The sequence below is a fragment of the Myotis myotis genome, unplaced genomic scaffold, assembly GCF_014108235.1.
Source record: "Myotis myotis isolate mMyoMyo1 unplaced genomic scaffold, mMyoMyo1.p scaffold_m19_p_3, whole genome shotgun sequence".
Classification (NCBI taxonomy): Eukaryota; Metazoa; Chordata; class Mammalia; order Chiroptera; family Vespertilionidae; genus Myotis; species Myotis myotis.
The window spans coordinates 86,672,414-86,697,402 of NW_023416335.1; the positions used below are offsets into that span (position 1 = coordinate 86,672,414).

At 40.4% G+C, this 24,989-nt stretch overlaps 1 protein-coding gene across 6 annotated transcripts in view; it reads right to left on the reverse strand.

Annotated features, from left to right (window-relative positions):
* The window catches only part of RCBTB1 (RCC1 and BTB domain containing protein 1), a 68,126-nt gene that overhangs the window by 38,633 nt on the left and 4,504 nt on the right, over window positions 1-24,989 (reverse strand). For 5 of the 6 annotated variants that reach the window (XR_004966029.1, XM_036298868.1, XM_036298866.1 and 2 more), the window contains exons 2-3: window positions 9,261-9,427; window positions 8,741-8,891 (exon numbers count right to left, since the gene is read on the reverse strand). Coding sequence is in view for 5 of the 6 variants with exons in the window: in XM_036298868.1 (XP_036154761.1) it covers window positions 8,741-8,891; window positions 9,261-9,386 (277 nt within the window). In the remaining variant the exon portion in view is untranslated. Of the gene's footprint in view, window positions 1-8,740; window positions 8,892-9,260; window positions 9,428-24,989 lie in introns of those variants that run through there. The other variant, XM_036298870.1, reaches the window with a different exon arrangement.

Below are 24,989 nucleotides of genomic sequence, written 5' to 3' on the forward strand. Positions count from 1 at the left end.
AAGGACCATCTGTCTGGCAACAACAATAACCAAGGACAATCTATGAGTTAAGAGGTGTACTTTTTGTATACATATCCTATATAATAAAAGCCTAACATGCTAAGTGTCCGGTCGTCCAGTCGGCTGTTCAACCAATCCAAGCGTAATATGCTAATGATATGCTAAGGCCTCTCAACTGCTCACTATGAGGTGCACTGATCACCAGCGGGCAGTCGACTAACCAGTCACTATGATGTGCACTGACCACCAGGGGGCAGACACTCTGACCAGTAGGTTAGCTTGCTGCTAGGGTCCAGCCAATCAGGACTCAGCAATATGGGCTGGACACACTCTAGAGCCCTCCTGCAGTCCCTCCCCGGCTGGCTAACCTCCCACATCCCTCCCTGGCCCCAATCGTGCACCGGTGGAGATCCCTCAGCCTGGCCTGTGCCCTCTCGCCATCCCGAACCACTCAGGGGATGTCAAAGAGCCGGTGTCAGCCAGATGATGGAACAACCAGTTGCTATGATGCGCACTGACCGCCAGGGGGCAGATGCTCAATGCAGGAGCTGCCCTCTGGCGGTAAATGCACTCCCACAGGGGGAGCACCGCTCAGCCAGAAGCCAGGCTGATGGCTGGTGAGAGCAGCAGCAGTGGCGGGAGCCTCTCCTGCCTCTGTGGCAGGGCTAAGGATGTCCAACTGCCATCAGTCGGATATCTCCTGAGGGCTACCAGACTGCAAGAGGGCACAGGCCGGGCTGAGGGACACCCCCCGCCAAGTGCACGAATTTCATGTACTGGGCCTCTAGTATACTATACTATAGTATATATGTATATACTTCATTGATGGATCACAATGAAAGAAATGTAAATGGGTCTTAACTGTATGAAAAGATGCTCAGCCTCACTCATAAGGAGAAAAATGCAAATAATGGAAGATCAGACTCCACTAACCAAGACTGACCTACCCACTACCATTGCTGAATGCCCACTATGCCAGTAACAGAACCACTGCAGAGCTCCTGATACAGCAACACCCCTCAGGAGACCAACTAGTTATTTGATAGCAAGATGACTCCAAATGGACCCATTCTATCCTGGAAAGAGCAGCCATTCACATTGACAGGAATCAACATCTAACCCAGATATGGATTTCCTGCACACAGGGCCCCAGCCAGCACCACTATATGAGGGCTTACAGAGTAATCCACTGATAGAGGATCCCACAAAACATCTGATCAGACTCACTTCATAGCAAAAGCGGTGCAGCAGGGCTCACTGGTCCTGTCATACACTGCAGCATCCAAGAGCTGCTGGCTGAGATAGCGTTGACAAGCTGGCTTGGCACCCAGGTCACACATGGCAGTCCTTTGGTGTACACCTGCCCCATAGTGACAGTAAACAGAAATATGCAGCAGTCACGGCCAGAGTACAACATGGTCAAGGGCTAGGACTCCTTAGAGATGAGAGACTGGGTCTCACAATTAGGAGCCACCCAAGCCAGGTGCTAGCCAAGTGTGAAAAAAATCTAGAAGAGGTTCGAGGAAAAAGGTGATGAGAATCAGTTGTGGCCAACAGACCAGCTACAGTGCAGAGGTTATAATATATCCCAGTAAAGATCTTTTTATATATTTTCCCTAAGAAAAGAGGCCCACCAGAATCCTGAAGGACTGGCAGTACATGACCGAGACCTAGTGAATGCTGTGCTGTATCATCCATGTGTCCCTCGGGATTAAGGTCTTACTTCCCAGACGCTGACAGAGCTACTATAAGTCCTCTCCAGATTTGCCCTTGGCAATTACTTTCTTGTTATTATTTTACTCTTTAAAATAGTATACATACATCTTTCTTCTTTTTTTACTTGATGAAGCATAGGAAAATTTAATTCCTTCATGGGATAGCTCTTAGTAAAAATTCCTAGGAAATATTCAAAGCAACCCAATCAATCCAACTGGATGCCACTGTCCACTTGCCATGCTGCCTCTAACAGACCAAGGATGAAGCTTCAGGATCTCTTGAGGATTAAGAGACAAGCAAATTTACCCAAGGATGTGCCAGTGAAACAATACCAAACTAGAAGGAAGAGTGGGGAGTGGGTAAGGGAGAGTGTAGAGGGAGACAAAGAAGCATCCCACGAATCTCTGACTTTAAAGGAAACTCAGTATAGCCTTCACAGACTGGACGGACACTGGGTTGAAGAAGTGACCAGAAAAAATCCTATATAATAAAAGGTTAATATGCAAATCAACCGAATGGCAGAACAACTGGTGGCTATGACGTGCACTAACCACCAGGGGGCAGACACTCAATGCAGGAGCTGCCCCCTGGTGATCAGTGCGCTCCCACAGGGGGAGCACCGCTCATCCAGAAGCCAGGCTCACGGCTGGCAAGCGCAGCGGTGGTAACGGGAGACTCTCCCATCTCTGCGGCAGCGCTAAGGATGTCTGACTGATGGCTTAAGCCCACTCCCCGGGGTGAGAGGGCCTAAGCCATCAGTCAGACATCCCTTGAGGGCTCCTGGACTGCAAAAGGGCGCAGGCTGGGTTGAGGGACACCCACACCCCTGAGTGCATGAATTTCATACACCAGGCCTCTAGTAATTTTATAAGTAACCTAATTTAATATTGTTTCAGAAGACAAAGAGAAATCCATAAGCCCTAGGTTTGTATGTGAAGTAATGATACTAAATGAATACTTATGTTCAGAACTGTCACCAGGTGGGGCTATATGTTCAATTTAATAACATATCATTATTTGAAATATTCCTAAAATGCCCTTCAGAAATACCACATAGGCAAATAAAAACTGAAAACAAGTTTTTATCTTCATTTACTCCCCAAATCCTACTGAAATGACAGTAAGGGGTCAGAGGAAGGTATAAACACTCAAGGAAAAGAACAACAAAGAAGAAAATACAACAGGAGACATGTCAACAAAATTTTGGGAACTGGAAAGCAGATGGATGTAATAAGAAGCAAAGCAGATCAGAGCAGGTGACACCTATAGCAGCAAAAGGAGCAGCCAATTCCAGCACCAAATCTCACAAAGGCCCAGGGACCACAGGAGATACAAGGGCAGGGTCAACTGAAAACCGCAGCAGTTAGTCCCTAAATCTCCTCCTCTTCCTATGGGGTCAGGCAACTACCCCTCCTCAACCCTGGAAAAAGACAAGAGACTTACAGTATTTTACTTAATGTGAATTTCTTATAGTAACCCAACTTTACCCTTTGCCCAAACCTGCTACCTTCCCTTCCCCACATAACACAACAAAGAAAATAAGAATGAGGGCGCTGGAAAAATAATCTAGAGAGGCTCTGAAAGCAGCATCGATTGATTACTTCCTGGAGGCGCCCAGACCAGGGATGGAACCACAACCTAGGAATGTGCCCTGACTGGGAACTGAATCCGCAACCTTTTGGTGTAGGTGAGATGCTCCAACCAACTGAGCCATCTGGATAGGGCAGATCATTAAACTTTTCAAGAAAGCCTCCAACTTAAAAGTCAGAGACCAGCCCAGCCGGTGTGGCTAAGTAGTTGAGTGTTGACCTATAACCAGGAGGTCACAGTTCGATTCTGGTCAGGACACATGCCCAGTTTGTTGGCTCAGTCCCCAGTGTGGGGCATGCAGGAGGCAGCCGGTCAATAATTCTCTCTCATCACTGATGTTTCTATCTCTCTCTCCCTCTTCCTTTCTCTCTCTGAAATCAATAAAAACATTTTAAAATAAATTAACTAAACATTTTTTAAAAGTCAGAGACCAAAACAAACAAAGAAAAACAAGAAACTAGGGAGATGATGATGATAATAATAATTAATAATAATAATAATAATAATAATAAAGAAACAATGCAGAGAACAGAAAATAATTTTAAAATAATGTATAGTTAGTATAGTCTCAAGGAAAAGATACTGAATTCATAAAACAAGAACAGGAAGCTCTGGAAAAGAACATTTAGAGAACAAGAAAGAGAACCTGGAAATCTAATAGCAGAAATATTAAAATTTGGCAATGTTAAAATTTGTAAGGTAAGTTGAAGAAATTTCCCTGAAAGATCTAGAGTCTCTAACATCTTTCTAAGAAAAATTCCAGAAAGAAAAGAACAGAGAAAACAAAGGGAATTGTCCATGAAATATTACAAGAAATTTTTCTAGAAATGAAAGAATTTCCAGATTGAAGGACCAGTAGAATAATCAATGCCATTAATTAAAAACTACCCCCACCAGAATATATAACCATGGTTATTTCAGAACACTTGGAATAAAGAAAAGATCCTTACGGCTTTCAAAGAGGAAAAAAAGTCTTAGCAAAATAGCAAAAGTCAGAATGGCATCAGATTCTCAAGAGCAACCCTTGAAACTTGAAAGGTAAAATGACTTCAAAATTCTGAGGAAACAAATGGCAGTTCCATATTTAATCTTTTGAGGAAACGCCATACTGTTTTCCATAATGGCTGCACCAGTCTGCATGTCCACCAGCAATGTACTAGGGTTCCCTTTTCTCCATATCCTCTCCAGCACTTCTCATTTGTTAATTTGTTGATGGTAGCCATTCCAGCAGGCATGAGGTGATACCTCATTGTCATTTTAATTTGCATCTCTCTGATGATCAGTGACTTTGAGCATTATTTCATATGTCTCTTGGCCTTCTGTATGTCTACTTTAGAGAAGTGTCTATTTAGGCCCTTTGCTCATATTTAAATTGGATTACCTTCCCTTTGTTAAATTGTATGAGTTCCTTATATACTTTGGATAATAACCCCTTATCAGATGTATCATTGGCAAATATGTTCTCCTATACAGAGGGTTTCCTTTTCGTTTTATTGATGGTTTCTTTTGCTGTGCAGAAGCTTTTTACTTTGATGTAGTCCCATTTGTTTACTTTCTCTTTTGTTTCCCTTGCCCTAGGAGATATATCAGCAAACATATTGGTCTGAGATATGTAGAGATTTTGCTGCCTATGGTTTCTTCTAGGATTTTATGGTTTCATAACTTACACTTAAGTTTTTTATCCATTTTGAGTTTATTCTTGTGTATGATGTAAGTTGGTGGTCTAGTTTCATTTTTTTGCATATACCTGTCCAATTTTCTCAACACTATTGAAGAGACCATCTTTACTTCATTGTATGCTCTTGCCTCCTTTGTCAAATATTAATTGTGATCCCACTTATAGGAATATATCCTAAGAAACCCAAAACACCAATCAGAAAGAATGCATTCACCTGTATGTCCCTAGTAGTGCAATTTTCATCAGTCCAAGTGCCCATAAGATGAGTAGATTAAAAAAAAAAAAAAAAAAAAAAGCTGTGGCACATTTACACCATGGAGTACTATGCAGCAGTAAAAAAAAAGGATCTCTTATCCTTTGAGACAGCATGGAGGGACCTGGAGTGTAATATGCTAAGCAAAATAAGCCAGTCAGAGAAAAACAAGTATCACATGATCTCACTCATATGTGGAATCTAAAGAACAAAATAAACTGAGAAACAAAATAGATCCAGAGACACAGAAACATAGAACAAACTGTTGAATCTCAGAGGGAAGGCGGGGGGGTGTGGTGTGTGGGAGGAGATTAACCAAAGAATTTATATGCATATATGCATAACCCATGGACACAGACAATAGTGTGGTGAAGGCCTGGGGTGGTGGGGGCAGATGTGGGCTAGAAAGAGTTAGAGGGGAGAAAAAGGGGACACTTGTAATACTTTCAACAATAAAGATAAAATTTTTTAAATTCTGTAAAACATGATTTCCAATTAGGAATTCTAAGATCCGCCAAAACCATTGCTCAATTGCAAGCGTAAAATAAAGACCTTTTAAGACAGGGTCTCAAAGATTTCTCTCACACCCTTTCCTTGGTAAACTACTAGAGAACGCGTTTTACCCAAATGGGAGTATAATCCAAGGAGGATTATAGGACACAAACAATAGGAGATTCAGAGAGGACAAAAGTGAGGAGACTTCCAGGGATAGTGGTGAAATGAAGTTCTAGGCTGACAGCTGTGCAGAAGGTCTAGAGCAGCGAATCTCAACCTGTGGGTCGCGACCCCTTTGGGGGTCGAACAACCCTTTCACAGGGGTCGCCTAAGACCATCGGAAAACACATATATAATTACATATTGTTTTTGTGATTAATCACTATGCTTTAATTATGTTCAATTTGTAACAATGAAAATACATCCTGCATATCAGATATTTACATTATGATTCATAACAGTAGCAAAATTACAGTTATGAAGTAGCAACAAAAATAATTTTATGGTTGGGGGTCACCACAACATGAGGAACTGTATTAAAGGGTAGCGGCATTAGGAAGGTTGAGAACCACTGGTCTAGCAGGGGTGGGCATTTTTTGACTCGAGGGCCACGATGGGTTCTTAAACTGGACCGGAGGGCCGGAACAAAAGCATGGATGGAGTGTTTGTGTGAACTAATATAAATTCAAAGTAAACATCATTACATAAAAGGGTATGGTCTTTTTTTTTTTTTTTTTTTTAGTTTTATTCATTTCAAACGGGCTGGATCTGGCCCGCGGGCCGTAGTTTGCCCACGGCTGGGTCTAGAGTGACAGACCAGGCTGCAGCAGGGGGACAGAGGGCTCCAGAAATGACCTGATATGCTCAGATGTACTGTAAAGCAAGACTGCTCTGTAGAAGAGCTTTGGAATATGTTAATGATAAGTATAAAAGAGCTCCAGGAAAACAAACAGTTGTATAAGAAACGATGTGGGCTCAGGTATAAATAATGCTTATAGAGTTCTAAGTAAACATTGAACACCGATTTCACCAAAATGGTGATGATATCACTGTATTGAAATGATAAGCAGAGGGAGGAGAGGGAAGGGAAAGAGAGCTAAATTCTATCTGCCATTATAAGTGTCAAATGATAATATCTAAAATGAGAAATTTGGAAATAGCAGTATAAGCATGTTAATTTAAAAATTTGAGTTAAATATCAAAAGAAACATCTGAGAGTTAAAAGTGGTTCCTTCTGAAGAGCAGTTTCTAAGAGTGAAGACGGATAGGACAAAGATCCTGCTTTTTACGAAAAGCCATAAACTATTTGAGGATTTCGAGTGTTAAATTGTTTTATTGTTTTTGTTAAATTCTTTTAAAACTATAGGATTGTCAACATACAGTACACACAAATATATATATTCATAGAGATACATAATACACGCATGTTTACTGTATATTGTGTAAAATGTATTATAATGATCAAAACGAAATTAAAAACAAAATGAAAAACATGCCCATGAGAAAATCAGATATTTATATTTACGTATATTTTTTATTTTTAAATTTTTGTATTGATTTCAGAGAGGAAGGGAGAGGGAGAGAGATAGAAACATCAATGATGACAGAAAATCGTTGATCGGCTGCCTCCTGCATGCCCCACACTGGGGATCAAGCCCACAACCCAGATATATGGCCTGACTGGGAACCAAACCCGTGACCTCCTTACTCCTAGGTCAATGCTCAACCACTGAGCCACACCAGCCAGGCCTGTTTATTGATATTTACATCTCAACTGTAACATTCAAGATAGTTAAAACTGTATGATCTGGATGCTAAAAATAATTCAAAAGAAGAGTTATAATTTCCTAAGGTCACCACTTTGAAAAAAATAACAAAAAATTTGAATGTACATGTTTTAGTATATTTGCTCTAAATAATTGGCTCAGGAATTTACGGTGAAAAATCAATCACTAGTTAAAACTGATATGCATTCGGAAAAAAATAAATCATTAGGTCATAATGGATGACAGGCTGAACCAGTCAGCAAAGTTGTAACTGCTTGAAAGAGCCAGTGTAATTCTAGAAAGGCAAGATTACATAACACGGAAGTGAGACAATCACCTCATTATGCTCAACACATTATACTCTTACTAAACAATCATGCTCAGATCTGGATCTCACAGCTTGAGAAAGATACAGACAAGCTGGAGTGGACTCAGATATAAGTTAAAAGCAATTAAAAAGCTCAATACCAAGAAGACCTATGGCAACATCCAAGGAAGCTCCTAGTCTGGAGACAAAAAGGCAAGGAGTAAACTGTCTCCCAAATGCCACCCAATAGGATAACCCAACAAAAACCTAAGGACCTCTGCTACAGATGGAGAGATGGGGAGAGAGATGGGGAGAGAGAAGGGGGCGGGGGGAGAGAGAACGCACGCTAGTGTGCCTAAAATATAAAAGGAAGATCTTAAATTATAAATAACAGATTTTCAGAGTTCTGGTTGCCCACAATAGAGATAAATGACCAAAGACAAATAACAGTCTCCTTCTTTAGTGATCTTGGAGAGGCAGAGAGAAAGGGAGAGGACTCTATCTCACATTTTTTCCATAAGGCACCCACAGGAATGCCAGGGAATAAACTAAGATTTATTGAATTCAAGGTTCAGGAATTACACAAAGAAAGGAAAACCAGTTTTATCTTTATTTACAAAAATGTACCAAGTAAAACCTTAAAGTTGCCTTGTTACCACAAATCCATTGAAAAATTAGGCTGCAAGGACCACTTCCTTGCTATAACTAATCTTTCACAACTGTACATAAGTAGCCTAAAACCTCAGAAGTTTGCTTAATTTGCAAGTCATCCGATGGCTGTTCCAGTTAGCCTGAAGTGTTTAATTTTTACCACTCAGAAAGTAATAAACAAACCATGAGAAATTAATTATTTGATCCAGCCCTACCTCCTTTTAGCTTAGAATTAACTGCTCCATTTTCCACAAACTGGAAAGCTGGACTTATTCCCTCTTTACCTTCAGTGCTGAGAAGAACATGTGGTCCACTGCCATAACTAAGGCTTTTAATCTTCTTTCCACATAAGGCTTCTAGCTTTTTGGGTGTAAGTGTACTCTGGTTGTCTCCAGTTCCTAGACAGTTACTATAGTTCAGTCCAAATACAAAGACCTGGAAAACAAATAGTTCTGTTTGAGATGTTTGGCCTAAAGTTACACAAAGACTCCCTTCTTCACCCTGAAAATGAGACACACTCAAGTTTAGTTTGACAGCTCGGTGGGTGGGAAGAGACTAAAAAAGTTATTAAGAAAAAGTCAACCTCTGCTGATGTTTAGGATATTGGCTATACTATGAAACCCAAAGAGTAGTAGGGGTGGAGTGGTATTAAATCAAGAAACTGAAAGAAAAGGCAAATTACATCAAAGATACAGTCTTCTTGAATTTCAGGTTCTCTTATCCCTGACCTTTCTCCATCTTTAAAGCTCAATCTCAAAATAAGCCCTAAAATTAAACTCTGGATTTTAAGAGATTCTTTCTTACCTCATCATCTTCAGTAACGTACAGTGCTTCATTGGCTGAGGTGCCAAAGACACAGGCTTTCCGAATAGATGCAATTTCTTGAGGTGAGAGCAGAGTGAAGATTGGCCACTTTCCTACATCCACCATGACTCTGGCTTCAAGCAATTCCTATAAATATGCTGGCATCTCTGTTGTAGCAAACAAAAAGGAATCCAAGAAAAAAAATTAAACAACCACTAAACTAATTGTTAAAAGACACTGTTAATAAAATAAAACAAAAGCTAATTCCAGAATAAACTGTCCCCCTACCTTTGGTTAAACAGACTGCTCGCTCACCCCAGCAACGTGTGTAACCCTTCCTGCACCTTCAGACCTGGGCCTTTTCCTATGATGGGGAGGAAACTTGCTTCCCAGTTGACTAATATAAGTCAGTGCTAATCTGTTACATACATGCTTACATGCAAGCTGACAGCAATAATGGAGGGAAGACATGCAAACTGGATGAAACCAGGGTTTCTCATCGGGTATATTTTCTCCAGGAGGATGACTGTCATGGTGATTGTGTGATTGTGTTTGTGTGTGTGTGTGTGTGTTATGAAAATGAGAATCATTATCTCTACCTCCTCACTCTCCCACTACCTCTGCCAGAATGTACTAAAAGACCCCACCCCATGTGGAATATCACTGCCACACCGAGCCACTGTTAATAAAGGGAATGGGACACCCCTCATATGGTTTAGGGTGGCAAAAATATTAAGAAACACTAGTTTAACATTTACTGGATGAAACCATAAAATAAAACATTATGTTCTGATCCTAATTTACATGACCACATTTCCTACATTATATATAGACCATATTTCATTTCACATTGAGAAACATTATTTGAACACAGACAAGACAATTTGCCCTAAATCTGGTGCTAGAGGTGATGACTATAGCCTTTATACAAATAGCAATTAGCTTAAAAATACCCAATCCCAATAAAAAGTAGAGAGATGTATAAAACTAAAGTTGATCTTTTTAAGGAGTTTTACACAAAGAATCCTGGTCATGGCTCCAATTCTTCTAGGGTTAAAAAGTAATTCTACAAATTCCAGGGGGCTGCACGAGCACAAAACCCTATCATACCAAGTGAATTTCCATTTTGGCTCTCACCTCTGGAAACTGAAATAGAACCAAACAGTTGATAAATACAACCACAGTTTCCTACTCACTCTGTTCTCAGACCTCTAAATATAGCCAAGAGAGGCAGGCCCAAGAACAAGGTCCTTTTCTGGCTCCAGCACCTATGACAGCACCTATAAAGCGAGCCTCAGAGCTTGAGCACGCTTAGCCAAGGCCTCAGTTTCCACCATCCAGAGTGATTTTTTCCATCAGCATCAATATGGATGACAAAGATCGGGTTCCAGTTATGCCCCAAGTATCACACCACATAGTCAATAAGCTTTAAACACTATTACCTGTCATTGCACAATCAGACTCCTGGAATGACATTTGAATATTCTGAAAATTGTGCACCCAAGGGTGTGTATGTGTGTGCGCACACACTTGCATATGTGTGTATGTTGGTGGGAACAGGTAAAGGGTGTGGGAAAGGGTAAAAACTAATATGTAAATATGTTAAAAAATTTTGTTTCAAATAGTACAAAACAGTATATGAAAGTAAATCTCCCTATCCTCCCCTTCTAGACCCTCTCTTCAAAGGCAATCACTGTTAGTAGCTGTTTTAATTCACTCCAAAGATAGTGTATACTTACATGAGCATTATATGTAAGTATGTGTGGAAGCTTTCCCACCCTACTTAACAGCACATCTTACAGATCATTCTGTAGAGTTACTTCACTTTTCGATGGTACTATAGAGGATAACAATTTACCTGTTTCCACTGAGACATTTAAGTCACTTTCAGCCTTTGCTAACATGAACAATACTGCAATTATTGTTTGCACATATTATTGAATATACATGTCTTTTATACATAAATTCCTAAGACAGTCTCCTAAAAATGTACTTGCCAGTTCAAAATTCAATAGCCAGTTTGCCTTTAATAGCTATTTCAAATGGTCCTCTACTGAAGTAGTACCAATGTATAAGATAACCATCAATGTGTGGCAGCAACTGTTTACGCACACCCTTACTACACAGTGTATTATCATGATGTCTCAGTTTTGTTTAAACTTGAATTCCTCTTATGATGAGTGAAGTAGGGCATCATTTTTAGAAATAATCACAATTATAGCAACAATAACAAATGACATTTCCTGAGCACTCTGCACCAAGCACTGTTCTAAATAGTTTACATTTATTAATTCATTTAATCCTTACTTTAGAGACAAGGAAACCAAGGCAAAGAGATATTAAGAATGTGCTCAAACTAGTAAGTGGCAGAGTGAGGCCCTGAGCCATGCAGTCCAGAGCCAGCATGTGTATTCTTCACCTCTCAGTCTCAGATGCTTAAGGGCCCACATACCATCCTTCTACATGAAGTCCCTATTTTTTCTACTAGACTGTTGTTCTTTTCTTTGTTCTACATTTATTATAAGTGTTCATTGTATAAGAAGATTGTCTTAAGTGCTTTTAGAAGTAACAAAAAGATGCCCTCCACAATGGACTTTGTGCCTCATACAAAACAGACAAGGAATATCAAGAAGTAAAACAGTGTAGATGTCTATAAAGTAGAAAAATTCCAAGAAAATCCAGAAGCAAATTTTCCTAGAATATAAACCATATCAAAGTTAGGCTTCAAGCCTAACCAGTGTGGCTCAGTGGTTGAGCGTCGACCTATGACTCAGGAGATCGCTGTTGGATTCCTGGTCAGAGCATAGGCCCTGGTTGTGGGCTCGATCCTCAGTAGGTGGTGTGCAGGAGGCAGCCGATCAATGATTCTCTCTCATCATTGATGTTTCTATTTCTCTCTCCCTTTCCCTTCCTCTCTCTGAAATCAATAAAAACATATTCTTTTTAAAAAGTTAGTCTTCAAAATTTAATATTTAATGTAATATAGAATTTAATTTTAAATAAATAAATAGGGAGGAAGGGGGAAATTAATTAGCCAAAATATATGATTCGCCATCTTTAAAATTACAATACAAAGTTTTATTACCACTCAAAATTATATAATGTCCTGACAGCAGTATAATTATTCTGAAATTATTAATTAGTTACAGGGCAACTCTGCCCCAAGGGTGTGGCAATCTACAGAAAACTCAAGCTAACTTTCATAATGATGGCTTATTATATGAACTGAGTTTACCCACATTGCTAAATTACTCGAAGCTTTATTTTACAAGATATTTCTCCAAAGACTTGTAATTTAAGAGTCCATGTAAAAACCAGGTCCTCCACCTACACCATGTCTGCACCCATCATAAAAGCAGAAAGCATCACCAGTAGCATGGTGGAAAGGAATGAGTCCTGAGGCCTGTGCTTTAGCTCTAGATTTACTTTTAATTACTTGTAATCAATCAGAGTGGCATGCCACTTATCTTTTTGAGCCTGGGTTTCTAAAAATTATCTTCTGTAAAAATCTATAATTTTAAGTTTAAGGTGAAATGAAGAAGCTATGGGGGATTTTTGAAAGCCTGAGAACAAAAGCAATAATGTTGGTCAAGCAAGTAATTACTCCTAGCAACACAAGAAAATAAAGAGCAGGAAGGAAGAAACTAACAATGATCAGGAACCTGCTTTGTTGCCCTGCTGTGTGGCTCAGTGGTTGAGCATCAACCTTTGAACCAGGAGGTCATGGTTCGATTCTCAGTTAGGGGACATGCCTGGTTTGAGGCTTGATCCCCAGTAGGAGGCATGCGGGAAGCAGCCAATCAATTATTCTCTCTCATCATTGACCTTTCTCTCTCTCTCTCTCTCCCCCTCTCCCTTTCTCTCTAAAATCAATTAAAATTTTTTTTTTAAAAAAAAGAACCTGCTTTGTTGTAGACACTGTGTTAGGTAGTTTCACATACACTATTTCATTTAATCTTCACAATACTCTTATAAGGAAGAGACCATAACCCATTCTTAGCAACAGATGAAGAATGAGACTCAAAGGTGAAATGACTTCCCAAGGACACAGGGAAGTAAGTGGCATAGCCAGGATTCAACTCCCACCTCTCTGATTCTTCTTATAGAAACATTAGTCCTGGCCTTTCCAATGGCTAACCTTCTCCAACATTATTTCTGTCTGATTTTATCGAGTCTCATAAATGTATACCAGCAAGTGTTTTAAAAATGCTTCAAATATAAAAAGCACTTCCCAAAAAACACCCCCAAATGCGCCTCTGTCTAAATTTGCCTGGTTAAGCCTCACAAATGTTATTCATTCCTTCATTCTTCCAAAAGCCATTGTGAGGCAGGCCAGTTCCTCAGGGAGCTCACAGGACTGTGTGAGCACAAGGCACTGTGTGAGACTGCTAAGGTACAAAATATGTCTTCATTAGACTATGCTCAGCCTGGCAAGTGATGACATGAACAAGGGATCCTCAGAATTCAGACAAGGTTCTCCAAGAGGTTCTGTGGAGGTATTAAAACCCAGGATGTGCTATGTACAGAACAACAGATCACAGTCTTGAGCATATAGCATATCTTTAGTAAGGCAGCACAGTGTAAATGTAAGCATAAATACCGTACCACCAAAATTTTCTAATTAACTCAAAATTACCACCATCATCATTATAAGTAAATTATTGTGGTGAGATGTTTAATTACTCCATTTTCCTGGGGGCAGTGGCAGTGTTTAGAAAATCATACTGCATGGATACATGAAACAGATCAACAACTGTCAGAGAGGAGGTGGAGAGGGGACTGTATGAAAGAAGGTGAAGGGATTAGCCAAAGAACATATAGGCATAACCCATAGACACGACAAAAGTGTGGTGATGGCCAGAGATAATAGGGGGTGGGGGCTGTGTGGAGGCAGGCAAAGGGGGCGGGAATATGGGAACACCTGTAATAGTGTCAACAATTTTTAAAAAAGAAGGAAATCATACTGAGTATCATGATTCTATCAACTTCTTACTCTTACTATTTGACTCTCTACCACAAAATTATAAAGAGTACTACCTAATCAAATGTACATAACAAATGTATGATAATGCGAACAAAATAAAAGCACATTAATTCTTTTGCTGACGATGACCCCAAATACCAAGAATGCTGGGGGAAAGCATAAAGAACAATACAATCATGACCCCTGCTTCTGAGGAACTTAAGGTTTAATAAAAAGCCAGTTCCTAGTAAGCGGAAACCTAGAATTCAAGTGTAAATGGAATACCTAAGTAAATTATGGGATACAACATGCAAATATATAGTTCATGTGATACATGCTACTGTGTAAATGGAAAAAATTATTTGCACAACAGTTACAAGTATATAAACATTATATATCCCAGAAAACTGTTATATGCAATTCAAGAAATCAAATTCTCAGAACTCTAACAGATGACAAAATATAAGCATTTCCTCTGAACATCATCTAGTTTCCTACAGGAAAAAGTGTTTTTCACAGCCTTCTTCCTTTTTCACCAATGGAAGTTCCCATTTGAGCACATAAGACTTAAGGCTATTTTCAAAGATAGACCACATATTGGGGCACAGGTAAAGTCTCTTCAAATTCAAGAAGATAGAAATCATATCAAGCATCTTCTCAGATCACAATGGCATAAAATTAGAAATCAACATCTGAAGGCTAAGTAGCATGCTATTAAACAATGATTGGGTTACCAAAGAGATCAAAGAAGAAATAAAAAGCATTCTGGCAACAAACAACAATGAAAACACAACAATCCAAAATCTATGGAATAGAGTGAAAGAGCAGTCTTGAGAGGGAAGTTCATAGCTCTATAGGCCTATCTCAAAAAACAATAAAATATGGTAATAAATTATCTAACCCTACAACTCAAAGAATTAGAGAGACAGCAACAAGAAAAGCCCATTGTAAGCAGAAGGAAGGGAATAATAAAGATCAGAGCAGAAATAAATGACATAGAGACCAAAAACAAACAAACAAACAAAAAAGATCAACAAAACCAAGAGCGGGTTCTTTGAAAGGATAAACAAGATTGATGAACCTCTAGCCAGGCTCACCAAGAAGCAAAAGTCAGAAATGAAAGAGGTAAAGTAACAACTGATCCCACAGAAATACAAAGGATTGTGAAAAAATACTATGAACAACTCTATTCCAACAAAATGGGCAACCCAGGTGAAATGGACATATTCTTAGAAAAACACAAGCTCCAAAACTCAATCAGGAAGAATTAAAAAAGCTGAATAGTACGATAACTACGAAAGAAATTGAAGCAGTGATCAAAAATCTTCCAGCCAACAAAAGCCCTGGTCCGGATGGAGTTCTACCAAGCATTCAAAGAAGAACTAAAACCTATCCTCCTCAGACTATTCCAAAAAATTCAAGAGGAAGGCACACTTCCAAGCTCTTTCTATGAAGCCAGCATTACCCTAATTCCAAAACCAGATAAAGACACCATAAAAAAAGAGAAACACAGGCCAATATCCTTGATGAATACAGATGCTAAAATCCTCAACAAAATTCTAGCAAATCAGATCCAGCATTACATTAGAAAGATCATACACCATGACAAAGTGGGATTTATTCCAGGGATGCAAGGCTGGTACAATATCCACAAATCAATAAATGTGATACATAACATAAACAAACTGGGAGACAAAAATCACATAATCATATCAATTGATGCAGAAAAAGCATTTGACAAAATTCAACACCCTTTCTTGATAAAAACTCTCAGCAAAGTGGGAATAGAGGGATCATACATCAACATAATAAAAGACTTATATGACAAACCTACAGCCAACATCATACTCAATGGGCAAAGACTAAACTCATTTCCCCTAAGAACAGGAACAAGACAGGGATGCCCACTTTCACCACTCCTGTTTGATATAGTCTGGAAGTGCTAGCCATACCAATCAGACATGAAGAAGAAATAAAAGGCATCCAAATTGGAAAAGAAGACGTAAAACTGTCCTTATATGCAGATGACATGATACTGTACATAGAAAACCCCAAAGACTCCATCAAAAAACTACTAGACCTAATAAATAAATTCGGCAATGTAGCAGGATACAAAATTAACACCCAGAAATCTAGGGCCTTTTTATATACCAATAATGAACTCACAGAAAGAGAAAAATTTTTTAAAATCCCATTTACCATTGCACCAAAAAAATTAAGATACCTAGGAATAAATTTAACTAAGGAGGTAAAAGACCTGTACTCAGAAAACTACAGGACATTGAAAAAAAGAGATAGAGGAAGACACAAACAAATGGAAGAACATACCATGTTCATGGATTGGTAGAATCAACATCATTAAAACGTCCATACCACCCAAAGCAATCTACAGAGTCAATGCCATCCCCATTAAAATACCAACAGCATATTTCAAAGATCTAGAACAAACTCTCCAAAAATTCATCTGGAATAAAAAAAGACCCTGAATAGCCACAGCAATCCTGAGAAAGAAGAACAAAGTTGGAGGGATCCCAATACCAGATATCAAACTGTATTACCAAGCCACAGTTCAGACCAATGGAACAGAACAGAGAACCCAGAAATCGACCCAAGCCATTATGCTCAATTAATATTTGACAAAGGAGGCAAGAGCATACAATGGAGTCAAGACAGTCTCTTCAATAAATGGTGCTGGGAAATTTTGTAAGATACATGTGAACAAATGAAACTAGATCACCAACTTACACCATACACAAAAACAAACTCAAAATGGCTAAAGAACTTAAATGTAAGATGGGAAACCATAAAAATCCTAGAAGACTCCATAGGCAGCAAAATAGCAGACATATGTCGTAGCAATATCTTTACCAACACAGCTCCTAGGGCAATGGAGACTAAGGAGAAAATAAACAAACGGGACTACATAAAAATTAAAAGCTTCTGCACAGCAAATGAAACCATCCACAAAACAACAAGAAAGCCCACTGCATGGGAGAATATATTTGCCAATGCTATTTCAGATAAGGGTTTAATATCCAAAATTTATAGAGAACTTATACAACTTAACAAAAGGAAGATAAACAATTCATCAAAAAATGGGCAACGGACCTAAATAGACACTTTTCGAAAGAGGACATACAGAAGGCTGAGAGACATATAAAAATATGCTCAAAGTCACTAATCATCCGAGAGATGCAAGTCAAAACAACAATGAGCCCTAATCGGTTTGGCTCAGTGGATGGACTGAAGGGTCCCAGGTTCAATTCCAGTCAAGGGCATGTACCTTGGTTGCGGGCACATCCCCAGTAGGGGGTGTGCAGGAGGCAGCTGATCGATATTTCTAACTCTCTATCCCTCTCCCTTCCTCTCTGTAAAAAATCAATAAAATATATTTTAAAAAAAACAACAATGAGATACCACCTCACACCTGTCAGAATGGCTGTCATCAACAAATCAACAAACGACAAGTGCTGGTGAGGATGTGGAGAAAAACTCTCATGCACTGCTGATGGGAATGCAGATTGGTGCAGCCACTGTGGAAAACAGTATGGAGTTTCCTCAAAAAGTTAAAAATGGAACTCCCATTTGACCCAGTAATCCCACTTCTAGGACTATATCCCAAGAAACCAGAAACACCAACCAGAAAAGATATATGCACCCCTATGTTCATAGCAGCACAATTCACAATAGCTAAGATTTGGAAACAACTTAAATGCCCATCAGCAGATGAGTGGATTAAAAAACAGTGGTACATCTACACAATGGAATACTATACTGCTATAAAAAAGGAACTTTTACCATTTGCAACAGCATGGATGGAACTGGAGAGCATTATGCTAAGCGAAATAAGCCAGTTGGAGAAAGATAAATATCACATGATCTCATTCATATGTGGGATATAATGATCAACATAAATTGATGAACAAAAATAGATGCAGAGACAAATGGCAGGGGAGGTGGGGGGTTAGAGAGCAACCAAAGGACTTGAATGCATGCATATTAGCATAACCAATGGACACAGACACTGGAGCGGTGGGGGCTTGCCCAAGGTGGGAATGGCTAGCGGGGAGGGGGAAGTCAATGGAGGGGGGGGGGGGGTAAAGGAGACATATGTAAAACTTTAGACAATAATTTTTTAAAAAAAGACTTAAGGCTGTGGTGATCTTTTCTCTGTTTCTGAATGCATGATATTTCAATTCTAGGAAAACTTTCAAATAGCGGAGTTCGAGGGTTTGGGGTAAACTTTTGGGTACAACTTTAAAACTTGTTACAGCAAAAGCAATTCAAAAAACCTCTCAGATCACAGAAGAGCCAAATGTTACTCTTATGGATCTCTTCCATACTTATTCTGATGAGCTTTTTGAGAATGAGCAGATGCTACACCACTGATTTAGACACAAAATGTATTTCCCAGGACCAGACAAACCTCTAAGATAGGATCAGCCTCAAAATTCTCACCCTTTCTATAGTATAAGTACTACAAAGAAACAAAGTTTCAGAGATTTGCTAAGACAGTAATGTTGTTACTGCCCCAGGTGCTAGAACAGCCGTCATCCACTTCCCTTTTCTGCAAACTAACCATACTAAAATAATGAAAGGGAAAGAAGGAATGTCCTGAATATTTGTCAAATTTCACAAAGACTAAAGGGCTCTGAGGATGTAACATTCTCCAAGACTTTATGCCACCCTTCATAAAGATGCAGCTGTACAGGTGGCAAAGTTATCCTACCTTCACTTAAAAACAGCACCACTGCTTGTTTTAGAATTTCCTAACACAGTGACTGCTCTTTGTCTCATTAATTTTGTTCAAAGTCATCACTCATTTAAAAGGACAACTGTCACTTCCTTTGCCAGTAGGTTGCTTGACTTGAAGCACAATTTGTAATAACGGCCTCTGGAAGCAATTCTTCAGCCCCATTATCCAAGGGACTGTTTTCATTTCATTGCACAAAAACTTTAGGCAATTCTAGGATATAGGGAATTTGACGGCTCATTGTAAGTGAAGAAATAATTCTACAGAAGCTATGTGCTCAGGTTAGAAAAGCAAACAAACCAAATGGCAATAGTATTAGCAGCAAAAAATAACAAATCCAGGACTGTGAAGCTGACTGTGATCTTATAAAAGAATTGCTTTTATGAGATACTTTTATTTTCAAAAGGAAACAAACAAAAAACCACCATCATTCAAAATAATGTTCTTCCACAATTTTGTTTTTTGTTGCACCAAACACACAGGGGCCACAAAATAGTCCACAATAAAAATAGATGGGTCAACAAGTTAAAGGAATGACTTGAACACAAGAATACATCATTTTATTTTTCTAATGAGTCCAAGGCTGGAATGGAGGGGCCTAAGTTCAAATCTATTTATGATATTATGAACCTTTTCTACATGGATCACTCTAAAGTGATTTTACCTACTAGTTTTTGCTGTATGAAAAGTACCAGCTGTACCCTATGTTGGCCTAAAACCAAACTAAAATTCCAGCAACGGACATGCAGAACCATACTGTATTTATTCAAGAAATGTTTACCGAATGTCCTCTAGGTAAACAGAACACAGAGCCAACACCACTACCACCACCTGAACCCCCAGCAGAACTTACATGCAGTAACAGGGTCTAGACATAAACATATGCTCACCACAGTGTGGCCAGTGCTACAATGGTGAAGTTCGGGTGCTATAGAAGTATCAGAAATGGGAAGTGTCAACTACCTGAAAAGACGGCAGGCACCTGGAATAGTGAATATACATGCCAGGTAAAGGTCTGGTGGAGGAACTGAAAGAAACTTAGCAGGGCTGCAGCCAAAAAGCTTAGATTTTATCCTAAGAGCAACATGTAATCACTGGAGGATTGTAAGCAGGGAACTGGCATGATTAGATGTATGTCTGTTAAAGATTATTCTGGCTGAATGTAGAGATTAGATGGGGATGAAGTAGGAGTGCTTAGAGGGAGCCTAAGGTGGCTGCAGTAAACCACGAAAGAATGGAAGCCTATATGGGGGAAATGGAAATGGAGAAAACTGGACAAGAGACAGACTCAAGAGTAATTGACTGAATGGGAGAAAGGAGCTAGATAAGAGAAAGGCCCAAGGGATTACACACAGACTGTCAAATTAAGTAACTGAGTGAACTGTAATGCCACTCACTCTAACAGAGAATACAGCAAGTTTCAAAGGGAAATGGGGAATGATTCTCTGGACATTTTAAGTTTAGCTACCTGTGGGATATCAAAGTAGATATGTCCAAGAGATAGATTTATAAATATGAAGATCAAAAAAAAGATATGAATTGGAGATTTGGAAATCTGGAAAAGTATGTGGAATAAGAAGAGACAATGATCTTGGACAGAACTCTAAGAAACTCCGACAGCAAAGGGACAAGGATATTCCATAGAAGAGACTGTACAGAAACAGGCAGAGTAGGAAGAAAACCAGGAGAAGAGTGTCATGGAAGCCTAAGGACATGAGCATCACACAAAGGAGATTACTAGAAGAGTTTCAGGGAGGGTGTGGGTGGACAAGGCCAAATTGCAACAGGATGAGGAGCGTGTGAAAGTGCAGAAGAGTATAAACAACTTGTTCAAGTGAAGGGAAAAAGTGAAATAGGGTAGTAATTGAAAAATGGGCTAGGGTTGAAGGACACACTTTAGGTGATCTTTTTGTTTTAAACATGTTAGAGATGTGAAAATGTTTAAATGTCAATGCAAAGGACCCAGTAGAAAGAGAGAGAAGACAACTAAATAAGGTTTCTGAGAAAGTAACAGGGAATGCGATCTGAAGCAGAAATGTAGGTAAGCCATAGAAAGGGGGTGGGGGAAATATTCCATTAAAACACAAGAAAAAGGAAAGGATGGATATGAATGAAAATGAGTTTAATGGTTGGGGAGCCAGAAGTTGGAACAATTCCTTCCTCCCTCCCCCCATCCCGGCCCCCCTACCTAACCATCTAATGATAGTCCACTGAGTCTGCTTTTTTTTTCTATCAGCAATTTATGAGTGTCCCAATTTCTCAATAATCTCACCAACACTGTCTTTTTTATTATAGTCATTCTAGTGGTTTGATTTGCATTTGGGCACATCCCCTATTTTCCCCAGTGAAGCAAGTTTCCTGTTAATGGTAAGAGCGGAGGTAGCAATAGAAAGTAGAGTGGAATAGCAACAAAAAGAGGTGGTGAAGCCTGAAGCAGTCACCAGGGAGGATGAGAAAGAGCACTGGACCAGGGAAACCTGAAGATATGTTGAGACAATCCAGTGAAACCCAGTGGAAATTAGGAGACCATAAGCATGTAGAGGTATCCTACCCATCTGAACTCCTGTGAGATTTCATTCTCCAGGAAAGAGTTGTTGCATTTTAAAATTTTATTTTATTTTTTAAAGATTTTTTAAAATTAATATTTAGATTGAAAAAACGGGAGAGGGAGACAGAGACACCAATGTGAGAGCAAAGCATCGATCAGCTCCCTCACACATGCCCCCAACCAGGGATCGAGCCCGCAACCCGGGCATGTACCCTGACTGGGAATTGAATCGGCAACCCCTTGGTGCATGGGATGATGCCCAAACAACTAAGCCACACCGGTCATGGCTTGTTTGTTTGTTTTTTAACTGATCTAACCAGAATTTGAATGGGAAGTTGCTCAGAGGATTTTCTCATTTAGAAGTAATGACATAAGTGCACCTGAAAATTCCATCATTTTTGTGTTTAAAGTCCTGTAACATACACTTTGGAAGTGACAGTTTACATCAGATTCACTCTCCTTGACCACATGTGTCCGCTGCAGCAGATCTGACATTTGTACTTAGGCTAAAATCATCAGTTGCTAAATTCATCAAATATAAACTGAAAGAAACACCACACATCTGTCATTACAATAATGAGTAATTCCTTTAAAACATGTCAGAATCATATCACAAAACACTAACTTAAGACTGATAATAACAATCATATCTATACATATATAAAACCCTAATAGGACCAAACGGCAGACCCGAACAACCAAACAACCGGTCGCTATGACATGCACTGACCACCAGGGGGCACACGCAGAACATAGCAGGCGGCAGAGTGCAGAACATGGCGCTCAGCCACAGTGGGATAGTAGAACAGGTGAGCGGGGGCGCCAGACCAAGGTAGGGCATCGATTGCTGTCACTGGGGTGAGCCTCTGGTAGTTACTGAAAATTCTTTGCTCCCGCGTGCCATGGTCCTGCCCAGCACTCACACCTGCTGTCAGCACTGGCCCCGCTCGCACCCGCTGCCAGCACTGGAGCTGCCGCTCACACTCACTGCCAGCACCAGCCCCAATCGCCCCACAGGGCTTTTCTACCTCCCCCTGCTCCTGAAGGGAGACTGGGGCTGGCATCCACCTCTTGCACTCACTGCCAGCGCCGGCCCCGCTCGCACCCACAGCCGGTGCTGGAGCCACCATTCGCACCTGCTGTCGGCACCTGGCACCGGTGCCAACTGTTGGCGCCATTAGTGGTGCGAGCAGTGGCTGCCAGCCCCGATCACCCCTGAGGGCATCTCCACCTCCCCCTGCTCCTGAGGGGTGATTGGGGCAGCAGCCGCTGCTCGCACCCGCTACCGGCACCGGCCCCAATCGCTCTGCGCCATCAGCAGGTTCGAGCGGGACCAGCGCCGTCAGCATGTGGGAGCAACGGCATGGGAGTGGGGCTGCCGGCAGACAGGGGACCAGGGGCCACTGCGGAAGGTGCGAGGCAGGGGTGTGGAGGATGGGCCAAGACCTGCCCCTGTGCCCACCGCAGCCTTGTGGCCTACAGTTCCTTTCAAGGTGCACGAATTCGTGCACTGGGCCCCTAGTATACAAATAATGAACAATTACATAAAAGAAAATAATATTTTACTTATTTTACTTTGAGGAGTATGAGACATAGCCAGTCTGGTTTAACTAATTCAATAAGTACATCCCTATGTAATATATTTAATTAATTTAACAATATATCAATAAAGCATGCTGCTGCATATCAGTTTTGTGCTCAGGGGTCACATCTTGGGACTGACTTATATGTGAGCCAGATTTAAATCAAGGATTTTATGGCACAAGGCACTAGTTGTTATTTCAGTTTTTAATTACAGTGGGGCCTTGACATAGGAGTTTAATGCGTTCAGTGACGGAGCTCGTAACTCAAATTACTCGTATGTCAAATCAACAGTGAATGAGTGAGACACATGATGCTGGGCTGATGTGGCGTTCACTGTGACGTTCTCTGCGCCAACTAGCAGTGGGGTATCTGAAGCTGGCTCGTAACCCGAATTTTAGCTCGCAACTCAAAGCAAAAAATCGGCCGAGAGACGGTTTGTATCTCGAAAAACTCATTAGTTGGGACACTCGTAAGTCAAGGCCCCACTTTATTTTTTTTTTTTAATCTTTGTTGTTGAGAGTATTACAGAAGTTCCTGCTTTTTCCCTCCATTGCCTCCCTCCACTGGTTTCCTTCCCAACCCAGGCCTTCACCACCCTATTGTCTTATCTTTGGTTAATCTCTTCCTGCACCCCCCTCACCAATTCCCTCTGAGATTCACCAGTCTGTTCCATGTTTCTATGCCTCTGTACTAGTATACATCAGTTTCTTTTGTTCGATTTCTTTTTTGTTTGATTTTTATATTCAATTGTTGATAATATATATTTATTGCCATTTTATTGTTCATATTTTTCTCCTGCTTCTCCTCCTTTCCCTCTCCCCCTCCTCCATCTTCTTCTTCTTCCTCTTCTTAAAGAATACCTTTCAACATTTCATGATATTGGTTTAGTGGCGATGAACTCCTTTAGCATTTTCTTGTCTGTGAACCTCTTTATCTGACCTTCAATTCTAAATGATAGCTTTGCTGGGTACAGTAATCTTAATTGTAGGTTCTTGCTATTCATCACTTTGAGTATTTCTTGCCACTCCCTTCTGGCCTGCAAAGTTTCTGTTGAGAAATCAGCTGACAGTCTATGGGTTCTCCCTTGTAGGTAACTAACTGCTTTTCTCTTGCTGCTTTTAAGATTCTCTCTTTGTCTTTAACCCTTGGCATTTTCATTATGATATGTCTTGATGTGGGCCTGTTTGGGTTCCTCTTGTATGGGAATCTCTGTGCTTCCTGGGCTTGTTAATCTATTTCTTTCACCAGGTAGGGGGAGTTTTCGTCATTTCTTCAAATAGATTTTCAATATCTTGCTCTCTCTCTTCTCCTTCTGGCACCCCTATAATGCGAATGTGGGTATGCTTGAAGCTGTCCTTGAGGCTACTTACACTATCTTCATATTTTTAGATTTTTTTTCGTTTTGCTCTTCTGATTGGATGTTTTTGCTTCCTCATATTCCAAATTGTTTATGTGATCCTCAGAATCCTCCACTCTACTATTGAATCCCTGTAAATTATTCTTTACTAGAGGCCCAATGCACAAATTTGTGCACCAGTGGGGTCCCTCGGCCTGGCCTGCGGGATCGGGCCAAAAACTGGCTGACATCCCCCAAGGGGTCCCAAATTGCAAGAGGGCACAAGCCAGGTCAGGGATCCCACTGGTGCACGATCGGGGCCACGGAGGAATATGGGAGGTTGGCCAGTCAGGGAGGGACTACGGGAGAGCTCCAGGGTGTATCTGGCCCATCTCGCTCAGTCCCAATTGGCTGGACCCCAGCAGCAAGCTAACCTACTGATTGGAGAATCTGCCCCCTGGTCGTCAATGCACATCATAGCAACTGGTTGACCCATTGACTATCTGCACCCTAGTGGTCAGTGCACATCATAGCAAGCAGTTGAG